Source organism: Miscanthus floridulus, chromosome 5 (genome assembly GCF_019320115.1).
Source record: "Miscanthus floridulus cultivar M001 chromosome 5, ASM1932011v1, whole genome shotgun sequence".
Lineage (NCBI taxonomy): Eukaryota > Viridiplantae > Streptophyta > Magnoliopsida > Poales > Poaceae > Miscanthus > Miscanthus floridulus.
Window position 1 is genome coordinate 37,135,008 of NC_089584.1, and position 15,448 is coordinate 37,150,455.

At 44.8% G+C, this 15,448-nt stretch overlaps 1 protein-coding gene and 1 long non-coding RNA gene across 2 annotated transcripts; one reads left to right on the forward strand and one right to left on the reverse strand.

The window, feature by feature from the left end:
* The first annotated feature begins 255 nt into the window (after positions 1–255).
* LOC136451971 (gamma carbonic anhydrase 1, mitochondrial-like) lies at positions 256–6,377 on the forward strand. Its single transcript, XM_066452651.1, has 5 exons — positions 256–550; positions 4,028–4,171; positions 5,007–5,132; positions 5,344–5,495; positions 5,811–6,377. Exons 1-5 carry the CDS (start codon positions 436–438, stop codon positions 6,063–6,065), a joined length of 792 nt encoding a protein of 263 aa, XP_066308748.1. The 5' UTR covers positions 256–435; the 3' UTR covers positions 6,066–6,377.
* A 6,494-nt stretch (positions 6,378–12,871) lies between these two features.
* LOC136451972 (uncharacterized) lies at positions 12,872–15,064 on the reverse strand. The gene is made up of 2 exons (XR_010758701.1): positions 14,702–15,064; positions 12,872–13,375 (listed from the first exon to the last, which is right to left on the reverse strand). It is a non-coding gene; the product is annotated as an uncharacterized lncRNA (long non-coding RNA).
* Positions 15,065–15,448: the final 384 nt, after the last annotated feature.

Sequence of the window (15,448 nt, forward strand, 5' to 3'; positions counted from 1 at the left end):
AATCCCAACAATTACTTAACCGAAGAATCAAGATGCCAGAGCTGACAATTTAACGAATGAAGCCCTGCCAAACAAGTGCGTTTGAGACCTCGATTGCAGCATGCCCAGCTTTAGCTTTTTTTTTTAGTTTTTTAGGGTGTTTTGAAAAAAAAAAACCAAAATAGACCTAATTGAAAAAAAAAACACGATTCCCCTTCTCGTTTCGACATCACGCACTTCTCAATTCACTCCTGCCAAGGGGGCAAAAGGGTAAAGTTCTCCGACCACCGAGCAAACCCCAGCACAGCAGGCCCAGTGCCCAGCCTCCGTTCCTCTCCTTCCCCTTCGCCTCGGCTCCCCTCCTCCTTCCTTGAGATCTCCAAGGGCACGAGCGCATTCGCCTCGCTTCGCCTCCGCCGCTCGCGATTTTGGCCGCCTCCGCCGCCGCCCGAGGAGATGGCGGGTCTGGGAAAGGCGATGTACGCGGTGGGTTTCTGGATCCGGGAGACCGGCCAGGCCCTCGACCGCCTCGGCTGCCGCCTGCAGGGCAAGTACTTCTTCCACGAGCAGAGTAAGTGACGCCGCCCCTCCGGCACAGCCCGTCCTCCTCTAAAATCACCCTCCCGTGTCCATCGATTAGCGGAGCACTGCGGGCGCTGAGGGGATTTCGTCTGTCCTGAGCGGCCGAAAGGATTGAGCGAATGGGGATTGCTGGGTAGGGTTAGTAGCGATTAGGGAAATGTTGTGTTTTCGCGTCCGGCACGCAAATCCCCTATCTAAGAAGGATAGGCTGGTTCACTCGAGGATTGTCCAGAGTTTTGTGTTGTTAGCTTATTGCGCGCTGATTTGAGCTGAAATGGACCTGCTCCTTTATGCATGTTTTCATTGATGTTGCACGGTGGCTGATCGTATTAAATGTACAAGAGTTGATAAGATTGAGTAGGTCGACCATATCTGTATGAATTGTGGATCATTTTTTGGTAGCATTGGGTTTTACAAGGTGGTGCGAATTTTGTAGGACTAGAAGTTCCCGAAATGAACAATATACTACACATAGAAACAGGTCTAAATGGCGACAATCCTATATGTAATATAGGATTGTCGCCATTTAGACCTGTTTCTATGTGTAGTATATTGTATAGTATATGTAGATCTGCTTCAGTCATGAGAATGTTTATTTCATGAGTTGCTGGGACCTTAATCATAGATTTTCAAGAATACTCATCTCAACCTTATACTTTTGGGAATCATTCAAGTGCAATTAAACTTCTTTAGGTTCCGCTTGTTTTCTGTTTTCTCCTTATCTTCTACCTAATCTTGTATGTGCATGTTAGCTTCTTTGCACAGGAAAGTATATTGTTGAACCAGATGATTTTGAGCAGTCAGCCATCTAGCTGGACCCTTGGAACCTCCCTTCATCTATAACTGTTGTAGAACCACTGATTTGAATCTAGGATGTTAGGGGTGGAGGGATGCACATCCTCACCCCAGTAACCATGGAGCATGGTTGTCTTATTTCCTTCATAGGACATTCATGCACAAAAATTTGTAGTCATGCATTTTACCGCCTTTTTCTAAATGTCATTTTTTGACGAAGATGGCCAACCAATGAACTAGGAGACTAGGACGTTTACCAGTTCATGACAATTCTGGCTCTAATAAGTAATAACTAGCATTTTTTTTGCGTGTGTGTGTGGGAAGGGGGGGGGGGGGGGGGGGGGGGGGAGGGAGGGGCTTGTTGAGGAAACTGAAAGTGCAAGAACTGTTTCTCATCGCATACTTCTGTCCTCTACCTATCTTAGAATTAGCTACTCTCATGGGGTGCTTCATGCTGCAGATTTGTGGTGCATTGGGCTGGCTAAGAATCATATATGCTAAAAATAGTATTGCAAGTATGCTTAACTATATATTGCAATATATAGTTTTAATATATATTGAATGTTGATAATATGGTTACACTATCTATAATGAAATCATGCAGCAAGAACTCTTTGTGGAAAGGGAATTGTTGGTCCCTCGGTTGCCCTGCACAAGTAAGCAGTAAGCTTACCAGCACACTCACTCACTATGGCTAGAGGTAGAAGAAGATATTGAGAACAGCTCACACGCACACAGCACAAGCCCAACGCTGGCCGAAAGCTCTGCTTCTGGATGTGGCAAACTGAATTGCTCTTTTGTATTGCCTTAGGTGTGATATATATACAAGTGCTAGTACCTCTACCAGGTACATAGTTGTTGGTGAGTACACCAACTACCTACTCCTAAGGTACACCAACTACTCCTAGTACTAGCAGTACAAAGCTTAGATCAGCCCACTACCAAGACATGACTGATGTAATAGCTACCAACTAATGTACTAGAGGTGGCCTATTGCCATACTGCTACAGCAGTAGAGACTGGACAGCCGAGCTGACCAAATGCCAACTCTGCTGCAGAGAGAGAGAGATCAACAACAAATTATGTCTTACAATTCTTTCCCCTAATCCTGCTGCTAACCCGATGCCTTGACCTCATCCATGCCAATCATCTTCCTTAGCTCCATGAACCGCAGGCGCCCAAGTGACTTGGTGAGGATGTCAGTGAGCTGTCTGCCGGTCTCGACGAACTTGATGACGATCCGCCCTCTATCGATGCAGTCCCGGAGGAAGTGGAACTTGATGTCAATATGCTTGCTCCGGTCGTGGAGGACATGGTTCTTGGCGAGGGCGATGGCGGGCTGGTTGTCCACCATCAGAGCTGGCGGGTGAGCTTTCTCGCTGGTCAGCTCGCCCAGCAGCCGGCACAGCCTGGCACGCCGCCGTGGCTGCTGCGACGTACTCTGCCTCGCACGTCGACAGCGCCACGATCTTTTGCTTCAGCGACTGCCAAGCAATGGGGGCCGCTCCAAGAAAGACGAGCACGCCAGAGGTGCTCCGTCGCTCGTTGATGTCGCCCTCCATGTCTACATCGCCGAAAACAGTGAGCTCCGGCTCACCTTCCTTTGCCTTGGGGGTGCCTCACTGAAGACCATGAGCCGCAGCCCACCCTTGCCGCCCCTCTTGGGGAAGATCGCTTGATCGAGCGTACCCTTGACGTAGCACAGCAGCCTCTTCACCGCCGTCCAGTGATTGTCGCGCGGGTCCTCCATGAAGCGACTGACATACCCGACCCGCGAACGTCGTCCAGTGATTGTTGGCCGAAAGCTCTGTTTCTGGATGTGACAAACTGAACTGTTCTTTTGCATTGCCTTAGGTGTGATATATATACAAGTGCTAGTACCTCTACCAGGTACATAGTTGTTGGTGAGTACACCAACTACCTACTCCTAAGGTACACCAACTACTCCTAGTACTAGCAGTACAAAGCTTAGATCAACCCACTACCAAGACATGACTGATGTAATAGCTAACAACTAATGTACTAGAGGTGGCCTATTGCCATACTGCTACAGCAGTAGAGACTGGATAGCCGAGCTGACCAAATGCCAACTCTGCTGTAACAAGAGAGAGAGAGAGAGATCAGCAGCAGATTATGTCTTACAGGAATATCATGATTCAATGGGTTTGCAATTGATATATCTGCAGTATGGATATTGATGCTCCCACTTGTAAGCGTTTAATAATTGTTCTACCATGTGTCTTACATTGTAGAAAATCTGGGAGAATGCTTGCAAGCAGTATAATGTGTTATTTATCCTTCTGGTTTTAAATTTTTGCATCCACCAAGTCAATAATTCAGATAAATTTGGTTTCCATGGCCCAACTGGATCATGTGAAGAAAACCCTGTCACCTGCCATATGATGCCTTCTAGTGCTGTCTTTTCTTTTTCTTTTGGTCCATGTTTTCTGATATTTTTTTAAGTCCATGGCCCCTTCCTTCTGCCTTCAGAATTAGAATATATATGCTCTCTTTTTGGTTTTGCTTTTATTTCATGATTCTGTCTCCATAAGTAAGACTATCATTATTTGTTTCATTCTACAAGCATCATAAGATTATTATATTGTTGTCATCCGATGCACAAATATTACATAAGCAATCGCTAACATGACTGCCCTTTGGACCATTTCAGTTTCAAGGCATCGCACCATCATGAATATCTTTGACAAAACCCCTCATATTCATAAAGACGCATTTGTTGCTCCAAGTGCATCCCTTATTGGTGATGTTCAAGTTGGGCCAGGAGCTTCCATTTGGTATGGGTGCGTCTTAAGAGGTTTGTGGTTCCTGTCCCAATGAGCATCATTTTGATTGTTTTACACAAAAAGAAAAGAAGAGCTAATTGGTGGATGGTGGGTACTTCTATAATGTGTGTATCTCCATATTGTACTCATCCGCTCATATACAATGTTCCACCCTAGCGAAAAAGCTGTGTCATCGTATATTTCCGGACAGCTTTTGGTGACAAAAAATCTGTTATTTTTTATAACTGTGATATTGATGAATATGCAATGTTGATGTTGGATAGTAATTTTTGTTGCATTCAGTGGGATTTGCTTCTAATTCAACAGTTTGGCCATATGCATATGCTCTTTAATCTTGTGTTTTATCTTAATATAATAGGGCTGGTTCAGAGGTGGGCATATGTCAGTAGTTGTGCGGTACACACTACACAGACTCACTGTTCTTGTTTTGTGCAAAAAGAAGAGATTTGAAAACACAACCAATTCGTGGACAAGAGGAAAGAAGACCTTTATGGACTGTTTACTACAGAATACTCCCTCCGTTCAAAATTATAGGCCACTTTAGCTTTGCCCTAAGTTAAACTTATCTAACGTTGACTAAGTTTATCGAAAAATGCACCACCATCTACAACATCAAATTAGTTTCATTAAAATTTAAAATTAAAATAGTGCACATATTTGAACTTGTAGATAAGCTAAAGTGTACTATAATTTGGAACAGAGGGAGTGCTAATTTGCAGAGTGAAGATCTAGAAGTGAACTAATTTGCTATTCACATATTTTTTCTTATCTTAGTCTTTTATTTTGTATTTTGATCTTCCAAGTTGTTATATGTTGCTATCAACAAGTCTATGACTTCAATTTCAGGGGATGCAAACAACATACAAATTGGATCTGGGACCAATATACAAGACAATTCTCTTGTGCATGTGGCTAAATCTAATCTAAGTGGGAAAGTCTTTCCAACAATCATTGGCAATAACGTCACAGTAGGTAAATGCCTCAAGAAATATGTCTTTCTTTAATCATTGCAGTCTTGTATTGGCACAATTCTTTTGACCAGTCAGGATCTGATTACACCAGAACTGAAGACAGTAAATACCATTTGGCATAACTTGCTCTGTATGGCCGAGCCGGAGCACTTCAAAACAGTTGACCCAGAAAAAAATACACAAAAGTTAACATTTCCAACTCTGTTTGGCAGGTCATAGTGCTGTGTTACAAGGATGCACGGTTGAGGATGAGGCTTTTGTTGGCATGGGGGCAACCCTATTAGATGGTGTCGTTGTTGAAAAGCACGGGATGGTAGCTGCTGGAGCCCTCGTACGGCAGAATACTAGGATCCCTTGTGGAGAGGTTGAGCACACTTCCACAACTGTCCTTTACTTTTGGTTCTTACTTGCGCTGTCTCAAGCACCTTTACTTTTTCTTTTCTTTTTTATTTCACTCGACTGGTTCCACCAAGGCAGGGTTTTCTTGCGATGATGAAACCCAAATAACACGTAGACTGCATCGAGCACTTAATTATTGTTCTTTGGTGTCTAGTACATTTCCATGTGGCATACATATTTTCAGTGTCCATGGGTGGAAGCGGAACGAGAATATGCTGCAGAGGCCTTGTTTGGTATCTTATTTCTGCATGCTTTCATGACTATGCTCTGTTGGATTTAGGTATGGGGAGGGAACCCTGCCAAATTTCTGAGGAAACTCACAGATGACGAGATCGCTTTTATTGCGGAATCAGCTGCCAACTATTCCAGTCTGTCCAAGGCACATGCTGATGAGAATGCCAAGCCTCTTGAAAAGATTGAGTTTGAGAAGGTGTTGCGCAAGAAGTTTGCTCACCAGGATGAGGAGTACAATTCCTCGATCGGCATCACTCGAGAGGCCCCACCGGAGCTGACGTCCCCAAATCCAGCCCAATAAACCTCTATTTTTGTTTCTGTTTTCTCTTTGGTGCCTTAATCATTTTCTATTGGACAGTGCTGGATCATTGATTGGGGCATTGTTCCATGACTTTGGTGGTTTATGTTTACTTTTCCTCCCCAATAATCTTGGGTCGAGCGATGTTATAAAGCTGGCCATGCACTTCTTCCAGATTCTGTATTCGGTATGTTTAAGATGTGCTCCCATGAAAGACAGACCCACTAAATTGACAGAAATGCATTGTTTTGACAGGTAACATGCACTGAATTACATATTTCATTACCTCTGAACTGAAGGCTAGTTTCAGCACCATTCATTGGTCACGTCCGTATGCTTTCCGGCATGTATGAATCATCTTTATAAAATTTCTGAAGCACAGATTCCTTTATGAAATGATTGATACTGGATTGACACTGAATGTCTTCCCTAGTGTATCCCTGCTACTCTTGTGGACATCCTTAAACAGTATGCGAGAATAGATGTTTCGAATGATTTTGAAGAAACATCACATTTCCCAATCAGCTATTATCATTGTTGGATTGAAAGTTTGAAACCCAGTTAGTGCTTGTTTGAATAAAACCTATTCTGCATGTGGATCGGACTGGACTCTGGCTGTGAGCATCTCCAACAGCTCCCCCAATGCAAGTATGCAACTCTCCCAACAGCTCCCTCAATACAACTCTCCCAATAAGGTGCTAATAGAGATCATTGGGGAAGATGTTGCTGCCAGATGCCTAGAACTATCAAACGCTGGGTCGGATCACGCTAGAAAAAAAAAATGTCAGGTTAAAATCTGTTGCCAAAGCTTGGCCTCACGTATTGGTGGGTTGGGCCAGGTTAGGCTATTTCTCGGATTTTCTTTAATCGAACCAATTTCTTTTCACTGGGTTAGGACAAGGGTTGATAATTATGATCCAAACCTGACCCAATGCACTGGCGGATCAGGTCGGGAGGCCCATGCTCAGGCCACAAATAGAGTAGAGAGCCGCATGCACGAAGGTCATCTCCCTCTAGAGGGAGAGGACGTCTTCCCTAACACGCCCCTCGAGGGTCAGCTCGCCCATGAGCAGCCCATGGCCGCCGCCGCCAGCTCCATTGATATGCCTCGGTCAGTCTCGCTCCCGGCTGCGAATTGAGCTGTGTGCTGGTTTGTTGCAGAGAAGCTGCGTAGCATTGCGGATGGAAATTGAAGGGGAAACAGAGGCGTCAACTGCAAAGAGCAGGTTGGCCGGAAGATGAGGCCTTTCAAAGCTGATAATACAGGGGCACAGCACGACGAAATGGACTCCTGTGGTTCTGCTTCTGGCTCCTGAGTCCCGACCCTGTCCATGTCCAACACTCGCAATCGCATGTGTTGATTTTTCTCGTGGCGTGAGTGTGAGGTTCGCTGTCCCCAGACACGGCTCACAACTAGTAGATGGCAATGCCATCACCGATTCTCCACGGGAAATTCCTCCATTAAAAAACAGAGATGGGTCAAATTAATCCTCGCCAGAAATAAAATGAAGAAGAAACAGCCACATGTAGAGTCGCTTGCATGTTTTCAAGCCTCACACTACGGCCAGCAGAACCAGCCCAACCTCTGCAAGGCCCGGAGGAGCAATCGCACCAAGATAGCGCCCAAGTAGCTGAGAGGCCCAAAGTGGGCTTGTAATGTGTGTCTGTTGGCCCAGAAAGGGAGAGTAGAAATAGCTAGAGAAGATAAAGCCAAGACCTCTTTCTTCTCCAACACGGAACTCTGTCCTCGTCGGCTCTCTGCCGCTGGGAACCCAATCTTCTCTCCTGCTCTTCTATCCTCTGCTTTGAGCCGCTAACAAATCTGGTATCAAAGTAGAACACTGAAGGAGAACCTATTCCTTATTGTTACTAGCAATCATGCCCGTGCGTTGCAACGGGAAGTATAAGTTATCGTGCAGTCATCTCTAGAAAATTTCTGAGTCAAATATGTACTGAGCGGACATGCTATTTGTTCCAATAGGTCTTGAATTCAGATTACGTACTGTCGCTGGACGTGTCTTGGAATAAAACTCTTTACCATCTAGTAAACGTGTCCATGCATTATAACAGAACGTATAATAACTTGTTGCGCTACTATAAAGTTGATTATTGAGACATATGTCTCTCAAAAAATAGATTTATTTTCGAAAACTCACGTGCCATTACGGAGTATGAGTAACCCGTCTTCAAATATCCAGTCCAGCCCTATAGCCTGTTCGTTTGGCTGTGGCTTGTCGTAAACGATCGTAAATTTTCAGTCGGAACAGTATTTTTCTCTCACACAAACCAGCCAGCAGTACTTCTTCACGAACCAGCAACGATACAAACCAGCCCGCAATCGGCAACCACCACATAGATAAATAAAAAAACAGCCACCACATAGATCGGAACTCTCCCATCTTCTATTCACTTCCATGATTTTCTATCTCCCTTATCTTGCACAGGCTGCAACCATCGGCTCCCCAACCCGACGGCCGCGGATCCTTAGATTCCAGATCCCACGCCTCCATATCTCCCCTCCCCGGCCTCCAGATATATCTAGCTAGTGGCAGCAGTGGCGGGGCTAGTCGTTCCAGCATGCTCCAAACTAAGACACATTTAGGTTAAAAATATTTTTTTCCTAGTTATCGTTTTCTAAGCTGACTCACTGGATATGTAGAAGGCATGTATAACATCTGCATGTAGTATAACAAAAAACCTTGATATGACCAGAAAGTACACCACATATGAATATTAAGAGAAACTCCATTTTCTACTGGATGATGTACATATAATAATTTTCTCCTAAAAGATGGCACCAGAGACCATGCAACCAATTATAATTCCACCATATGCCTCGACGACAATTTTTACTTGACCAACATCAGGTCCACCTCATTAGGACTCGTATGGAAAACAAAGTTTTAAATAGCCGGCTATAGCTGGAGCTATATCTGGCTATAGCTATTGGGCAAGACTAAAGCTAAGATATATCACTTTTAGCGTTAAGAAAAGCAAGAGGCTAATAGCCGGAGATAGCTAGAGATTGCCGCTAAATGAACCATAATTTAGTTGTAGCTAAACTGTTGTTGGGCCAGCAAATCGACCACGCGGCCCAGTAAAGCCTCCCTCACCCAATCCATTCGTCCATCGCAGCCCTATTGGCACTCAGGCTATAAATTTGTGTGAAAACAACTCAGATAATTAAATATCTTCTTTACTAAGCAGCTCATTTGAAATTAGTTTTACTGATTGTTCACATTATAATTTAAAGATCAGTTGTACATTGTAGGATCTATGCTTGATTGCTTGTTCAAGCAAATAATTAAATATTTGTGACATGGTTCTGTGTATTTTTTTTTAATTTTTTGTAAAAACAGCTAAATGTCTTAGCCGCAGCTATAGCCCGCTATAGCTGCCCTTAGCTGTTGGTGAGGACAGCAGCTAAGAGGCTTAGCCGGCTATTTAAAACCTTGATGGAAAATGAAAGTGACATGCCATTCAACACTCTGAATCTTTGAAAACTTCTCAACCTAAAAAGAATAACATAAGGGGAATAGATTAACCACATGATACAACTATTGAATTAATTAACATCACTGAACCACTGACAAATTCTCAACAACCTAAAAAGAACAACATAAGGGGCATAGATTAACCATACGATACCACTACTGGATTAATTAACATCAAACAACTGGCTAGCAGCAATTCATGGGAACAATTCAGAAACTATCTATGCACACGCATATATGAGCTGAGTAGCATCTAAATCATAGCATGTTCAATATGGCAGATGGGCCATGGTAGGTTCACATCAAACAAACCGTACCTGCACTTGAGGTCATGTTTCCTGGGATCATTTGTCACCACTGCTGGCTCGCCGATGAGAGGATCATTCGGAGCAGCAGACTTGAGTTCGGCTTCTAGCAAGGGCCCAGCTTTATGCTCCCAGTGAACACACTGTCAGCCTCCGATGATGTCTTTGAGTCAGTATTTTTGTTTGGAACTCTGTTTGCATTATAGGGTTTACCAAGCTTAAGGGGTTCTCCCCCTAGCCTGCTACTTAAGAACTTGTAGGCATAACTCCTTTTCTTCAGTAACATATGAAGCCTGGAACACGAGAAAGAATAAGCATAGATCACTTTCCTACTCCATTTGTTTAAGCTTTTGTCCTTTGTTTTCAGTCAAATTCAGTAACATAGCAGGATGCCAGCTGCATGAGAACGAATAGGCATAGTTTTATTCCTTCACTGACATACCACTATACCAGACCTGCTACCAAAGAACTGGTTATTTTCTAAATTCACTTGTTTATGCTCGAGATAAGTGCCAAGTCATACCACCTGTTGAACTCATAGCTACAACTATACCAGACCTGCTACTAAAGAACTGGTTATTTTCTAAATTCACTTGTTTATGCTCGAGATAAGTGCCAAGTCATACCACCTGTTGAACTCATAGCTACAACTGGTGCTGGAGATTCACTCATCGTAGCAGTTCTATATATAGTATGTTTGCAATGTCCAGTCTCTAATCAAAATCAAAATGAATTGGCTCCTGACCCGAACAAATGGTCTCAAGGTTAAATCGGCTACTTACCTCAGTGTGCTTTCCTGCCGGGGTGAGTGGCTCATCACTGAACTGGCATCTCCTCCCTCCTGACCTTTTAGATGGAGATCGGAGAGTATCATGGTCTGGAGCAGCAGTTGCTGCTGGACGTGCACTCACAGGATGGCAAGGCTCGACTCAGCAGAGGCCATAAATTCAGAAAATATGCCCTTGTTCCGCTTCAGTTCTGAAACTGCAGGAGCAGACATATATAGGAGAAATCAGTGTTTCTTTAAAGAAGGGAAATCAATATCAACTTACACTGGCTGATGCCGTATCAGTCTCTCAAATTCACCGAATCCCATGAACTGGAACAAGAAAACTTCCAGTAGTTTACAAAGCTCGCCATGAATTTTCTTGAAAGTGCTCACGTTGAACCAGCAAGCATACAATTGGGCCAAATACACAAGGAACAAGCAACTTTGTTCTGTTTATGCTCTTCATGCTGTTTATCATCATCATCTATTTCAGCCATCTGCTTATCTATAAATTAAGAAATTAGAGATAACAAATCAGTATTACAATGAAAAGGATAGATGATACAAAAGTACATAAAGATGAAAAACGTTACCTTCAACTATGATCTGTTTGTTTTCTTCTAATTGCTTATCATCATCTAATTCACTCACTTGCTTATCTTCCGATTCAAGATTTGGAGATAATGTAAGGATGGTTGGAGATGCAGGTGAAGGTAATGAATCACTAATTATCTTTCTATCTAATTCCAACAAATCTAATGAAGACAATGGATCAACATTTAACTTTCTATCTGATTCCAAAAATCTGATTCGGAACATTTAACTTTCTTTGAGGGTCGATCAACAAAATGCTCAACAGCGCTTGATTCAACATTATGATCCATTCTCTGTGAAAACATCAATAAACAAATTATTTAATTGAGATATGTCTGCAGCAATAACCAAACCAGAAAAAATGTGTGTTTTCACATATCAGAGAGCCCAAATCACATATTGGCCTAGCACAAGTGAACTCGAATAGCACATATGAAAAACTAAACCTAGTGAATCCATAGGGAATATCGTATATGAAGTAATCTTTCAAAAATCCCAACTAATAGTACTTATATCGGTAAATAAGAACAATCAGTAAGGAAGCTAACCTTGTCGATCGTGTGTATGTCGAGAAGATTTGGTTCGTGCTCAGCTCGAGATCAGAATTTGAAGGTGAGGTGTGTACGGCAAGATCAGGTACTTGTTCTGATCGTCGAGATGCTTCTCTGTTCGGCGAGATTCAGGTACTTGTTCTGCTCTTCGGTGATATCCCAATGGCACCTTTTAATTTTATATAAGCCTATAAGATAGAACCGAAAAAAAAAAAGCTGAAAGAATTCGTGTCGAACATGGAGTTCGTAACATACCCGGGATGTAAAGCCCGATTCGAGAAAATTGCAATTATAGACTTCGTTAAAATAACTGAAACGTTGGCTTCTTATTTTAGATGACATTTGGCGTATTTCTTCACTTTGTTAATCAAAATACATGTATTTTGGCTCTCTTGTGACCCTTCTGCCCTACTCAGATACTCCTCACTCGCTTCCTCAGCTCCATCCCTCGCCACACCGGCGCTTTGCTGCCGTCGTCTGCTCCTTCCGTGGAGCCAGCTGCTGCGGCCGACCAGGGCCATGGCAGGCATTGACCTCAACACCGTGGAGGAGGAGGATGAGGCGGAGGCGGAGGCGCCGCCTGTGGCCGCCAGGGCCGGTGGCACCGTGTGCTTGGAGCTGTGGCACGTGTGCGCGGGACCCGTCGCGCTGCTGCCGTGCAAGGGCAGCGCCATCTTGTACCTGCCGCAGGGCCACCTCGAGCACATCGGCGGCGACGCGGAGAGGCGGGCACGGGTTCGGGAGGACGAGGACACGGGTCGCGACGGCGAGGACGGGGCCGCCATGAAGCCGCTCGCACGGACGCCGCACATGTTCTGCAAGACGCTCACGGCCTCCGACACCAGCACGCACGGCGGCTTCTCCGTGCCGCACCGCGCCGCCGAGGACTGCTTCCCACCGTTGGTACGGCCAGTAGCCATTTTATCTCTATTTAAAAAGGAGCAGATTTTTAAGGTGTTACAAATTGTTATCATTTGAAGACAGCAAGTGTAACTGCTAACTCAATGAGATACATTTCATTCGGCTTATCCTATTTTGCAAATGGTTCTGTGACTGAATTAGTATCATTTCTAAGAATTCGAAGAGCACAAATGCATAGTACAACATGCACATTGCCATAGACTAGTACTTAGCATTAGCATTTACAGAAGAGGTGCACCAATCAGTAGTTCTGAAACTGAGTTGGGCACAAACAAAAGAAGCCAACTCGTGGCATTCATCAGTACTGAGTGCTACCTCACTTCATCACATTACACAAGTTCATCAGACTTCATCTAACACTGCATCAGCTGCTACTACTGCATGAGCAAAAGAGCCAGAAACTTTTAGTTAACAGCTAAGACTAAACCGTTAACTACCATGACTACCATACCCAAGTGCCAACCACCTTACCCAACTACTTCATCTAACAGGTAACACAACAAGCTCAGATCTGTCAATTGGCCTTGAAGAAGAAGGCAACCAACAGAAACATGATGATCCCCAGCAGACAGTAGATCAGGTACATGAGCTTGCTCTTGTCGATGGTAGCCACTGCAGCCTTCCTGTGATATTCAGAACAGATGCACTGTGCCACCCTCTTTGTGCGGTTCACTTCTTCCTGAAAATGAATATTAATTGACCAAATAATTGACCAAATGTTGGCTTTAATTCACATTCAGTAATAATAATTGACCAAATGAATATTAATTCACATTCAGTAATAATAATTGACCAAATGTTGGCTTTAGTTTTCAAGTAATAGAGGTTATCGTATTTGCATCAATATTCCTAATAGGTGGCTACAGGGGCAGTACTTGCCTGTCATCACTAGATTCCTTTTGCCCTAAGATAGACAGAGTAGTGCCTCTGTGTTCAATGAGCTCAGCCCGTGCATATGCAGCAGTAGCTGCATTGAAGGATCATCTCTATATTTTTGGTGGTGGGGATGGCAGTTCATGGTATCACACAGGTAAATGTTCTAACATGATCAAGTGTTTTATATAAGTTCCAAGCTGTTGACTATCTGCATTCTTTTTATTGAAGTGGAATGCTACAGTATGGGCAGTAATAAATGGATAACATGCCCCCGCTTGAAACATGCAAAAGGAAGCCTTGCTGGAACTACATTGAATGATAAAATATTTGCTATTGGTGGTGGAGATGGGTCTGCAGTTTTCTCAGAAGTTGAGATGTTTGATCCAGCACTTGGGAGGTGGATAGACAGTGTGTCAATGCGGCAAAAGGTATGGTCTCACAGAAGTTTTAATACTGTCTACTACTATCGTGGTAAAAAAAAACAGAAAGCATAAAGGCCAATACCTTTGCACTTCAAGAATAGGAAGGTTGTACTCTACTGTCGGAAGAGGAACAGTGGGCATCAACGTTCTGGCTAGGGCTAGAGCACTGGACATGGCGTCGGGAGAGGCCTCCACTGCCGGCGAAACACCTCCATCAGCCGCCGCGGCCGGCGCAGCTAGGCCCTCAGCCGGCGCCACCAGGCCCTCAGCACGCGCGGCAAGGCCAGAGGCCGGCAGCGCTGCGGTTGCTTGGCCCTCCATGGCGATCGGGCGGCCATCATCATCTTTGGGCGGCGATCCATCCATGGGAGTCGAGGAAGGGAAGGGTACGGCGGCGGCGGGAGGAGGGGAAGGAGGAACGGCGGCGTCGATGCTTAGGGCGGCGTCGGTCTCGGAGGGAAGGAGGAACGTCGGGTAGATCAATTGGTACGATTGATCAACAATACAAGAGCAGAAGGGCAGAAGGGGTACAAGAGGGCCAAAATACATGTATTTTAATTAACAAAGTGAAGAAATACGCCAATTGTCATCCAAAATAAGAAGCCAATGTTTAAAGGGTCATTTTAACGAAGTCAACCATTGAAGTTCTATGATTAGGAAGCGTATTGTTTGGTTTTCTCATTTGATTCCAATCCAATTCCGACTACCTCGGCCAACACGGCGGCGCCGGCAACTTGGAAGAACACAGCAGCTGGGCACCTGGGATGGAAGGGAGGGCGGCCGAATGTAGCCGCGCCGGTCAGCCTGGGTGGCTGCGGGGTCCGGTCTGGGGGTCTACGACGGCCATGGCGGGTGGCCGGCCAACCAGCTGTGGCCGCGCTGGGTGGCCTGGATTGCCGGCGGAGCCGGCCTGAGTGGCCGCGGTGGACGCCCTCGGCGCCGTCCATCTCCAGGCGCGCCGTGAGGAGGTGCTCCTCTGGCCTGAGCCCGCGCCGCCGTCCATCTCCAGGCGAGCAGCGAGGAGACGCACCTCCGGCCTGCGCTCGCGCCGCCGTCCATCTCCCGGTGCGTCGCGCCGCCAGCTTAGGGAAGTGAGGGCCTCCGAGAGAAAAAAAAAAAAACGACGGGACGAGGAAAGGAAGGAACGACAGGACGGAGGCGTGTGTTAATTGAGCTGAGGCGAGCGGAAACAAAGAAACACAGTTCTCGCTGAATTGTCGCGATAAAAATACTCCGCTGAAAAAAAAAAGAAGCCGAACAAGTCTAATATGGGATAAGCCGAACAGAGTCAGGATTAGGTCGACTGTTGGGCTACTATGAACGGGCTGGACGAAAAGAATAGCCAGAAATTTTGTTTTTTTTTATTATTAGAGATAAATCTAAAATCAACACACTTGTTATAGACAGTATTTAACCATGGATACCACGAAGTAAACCATTATGCATCTCAAGCT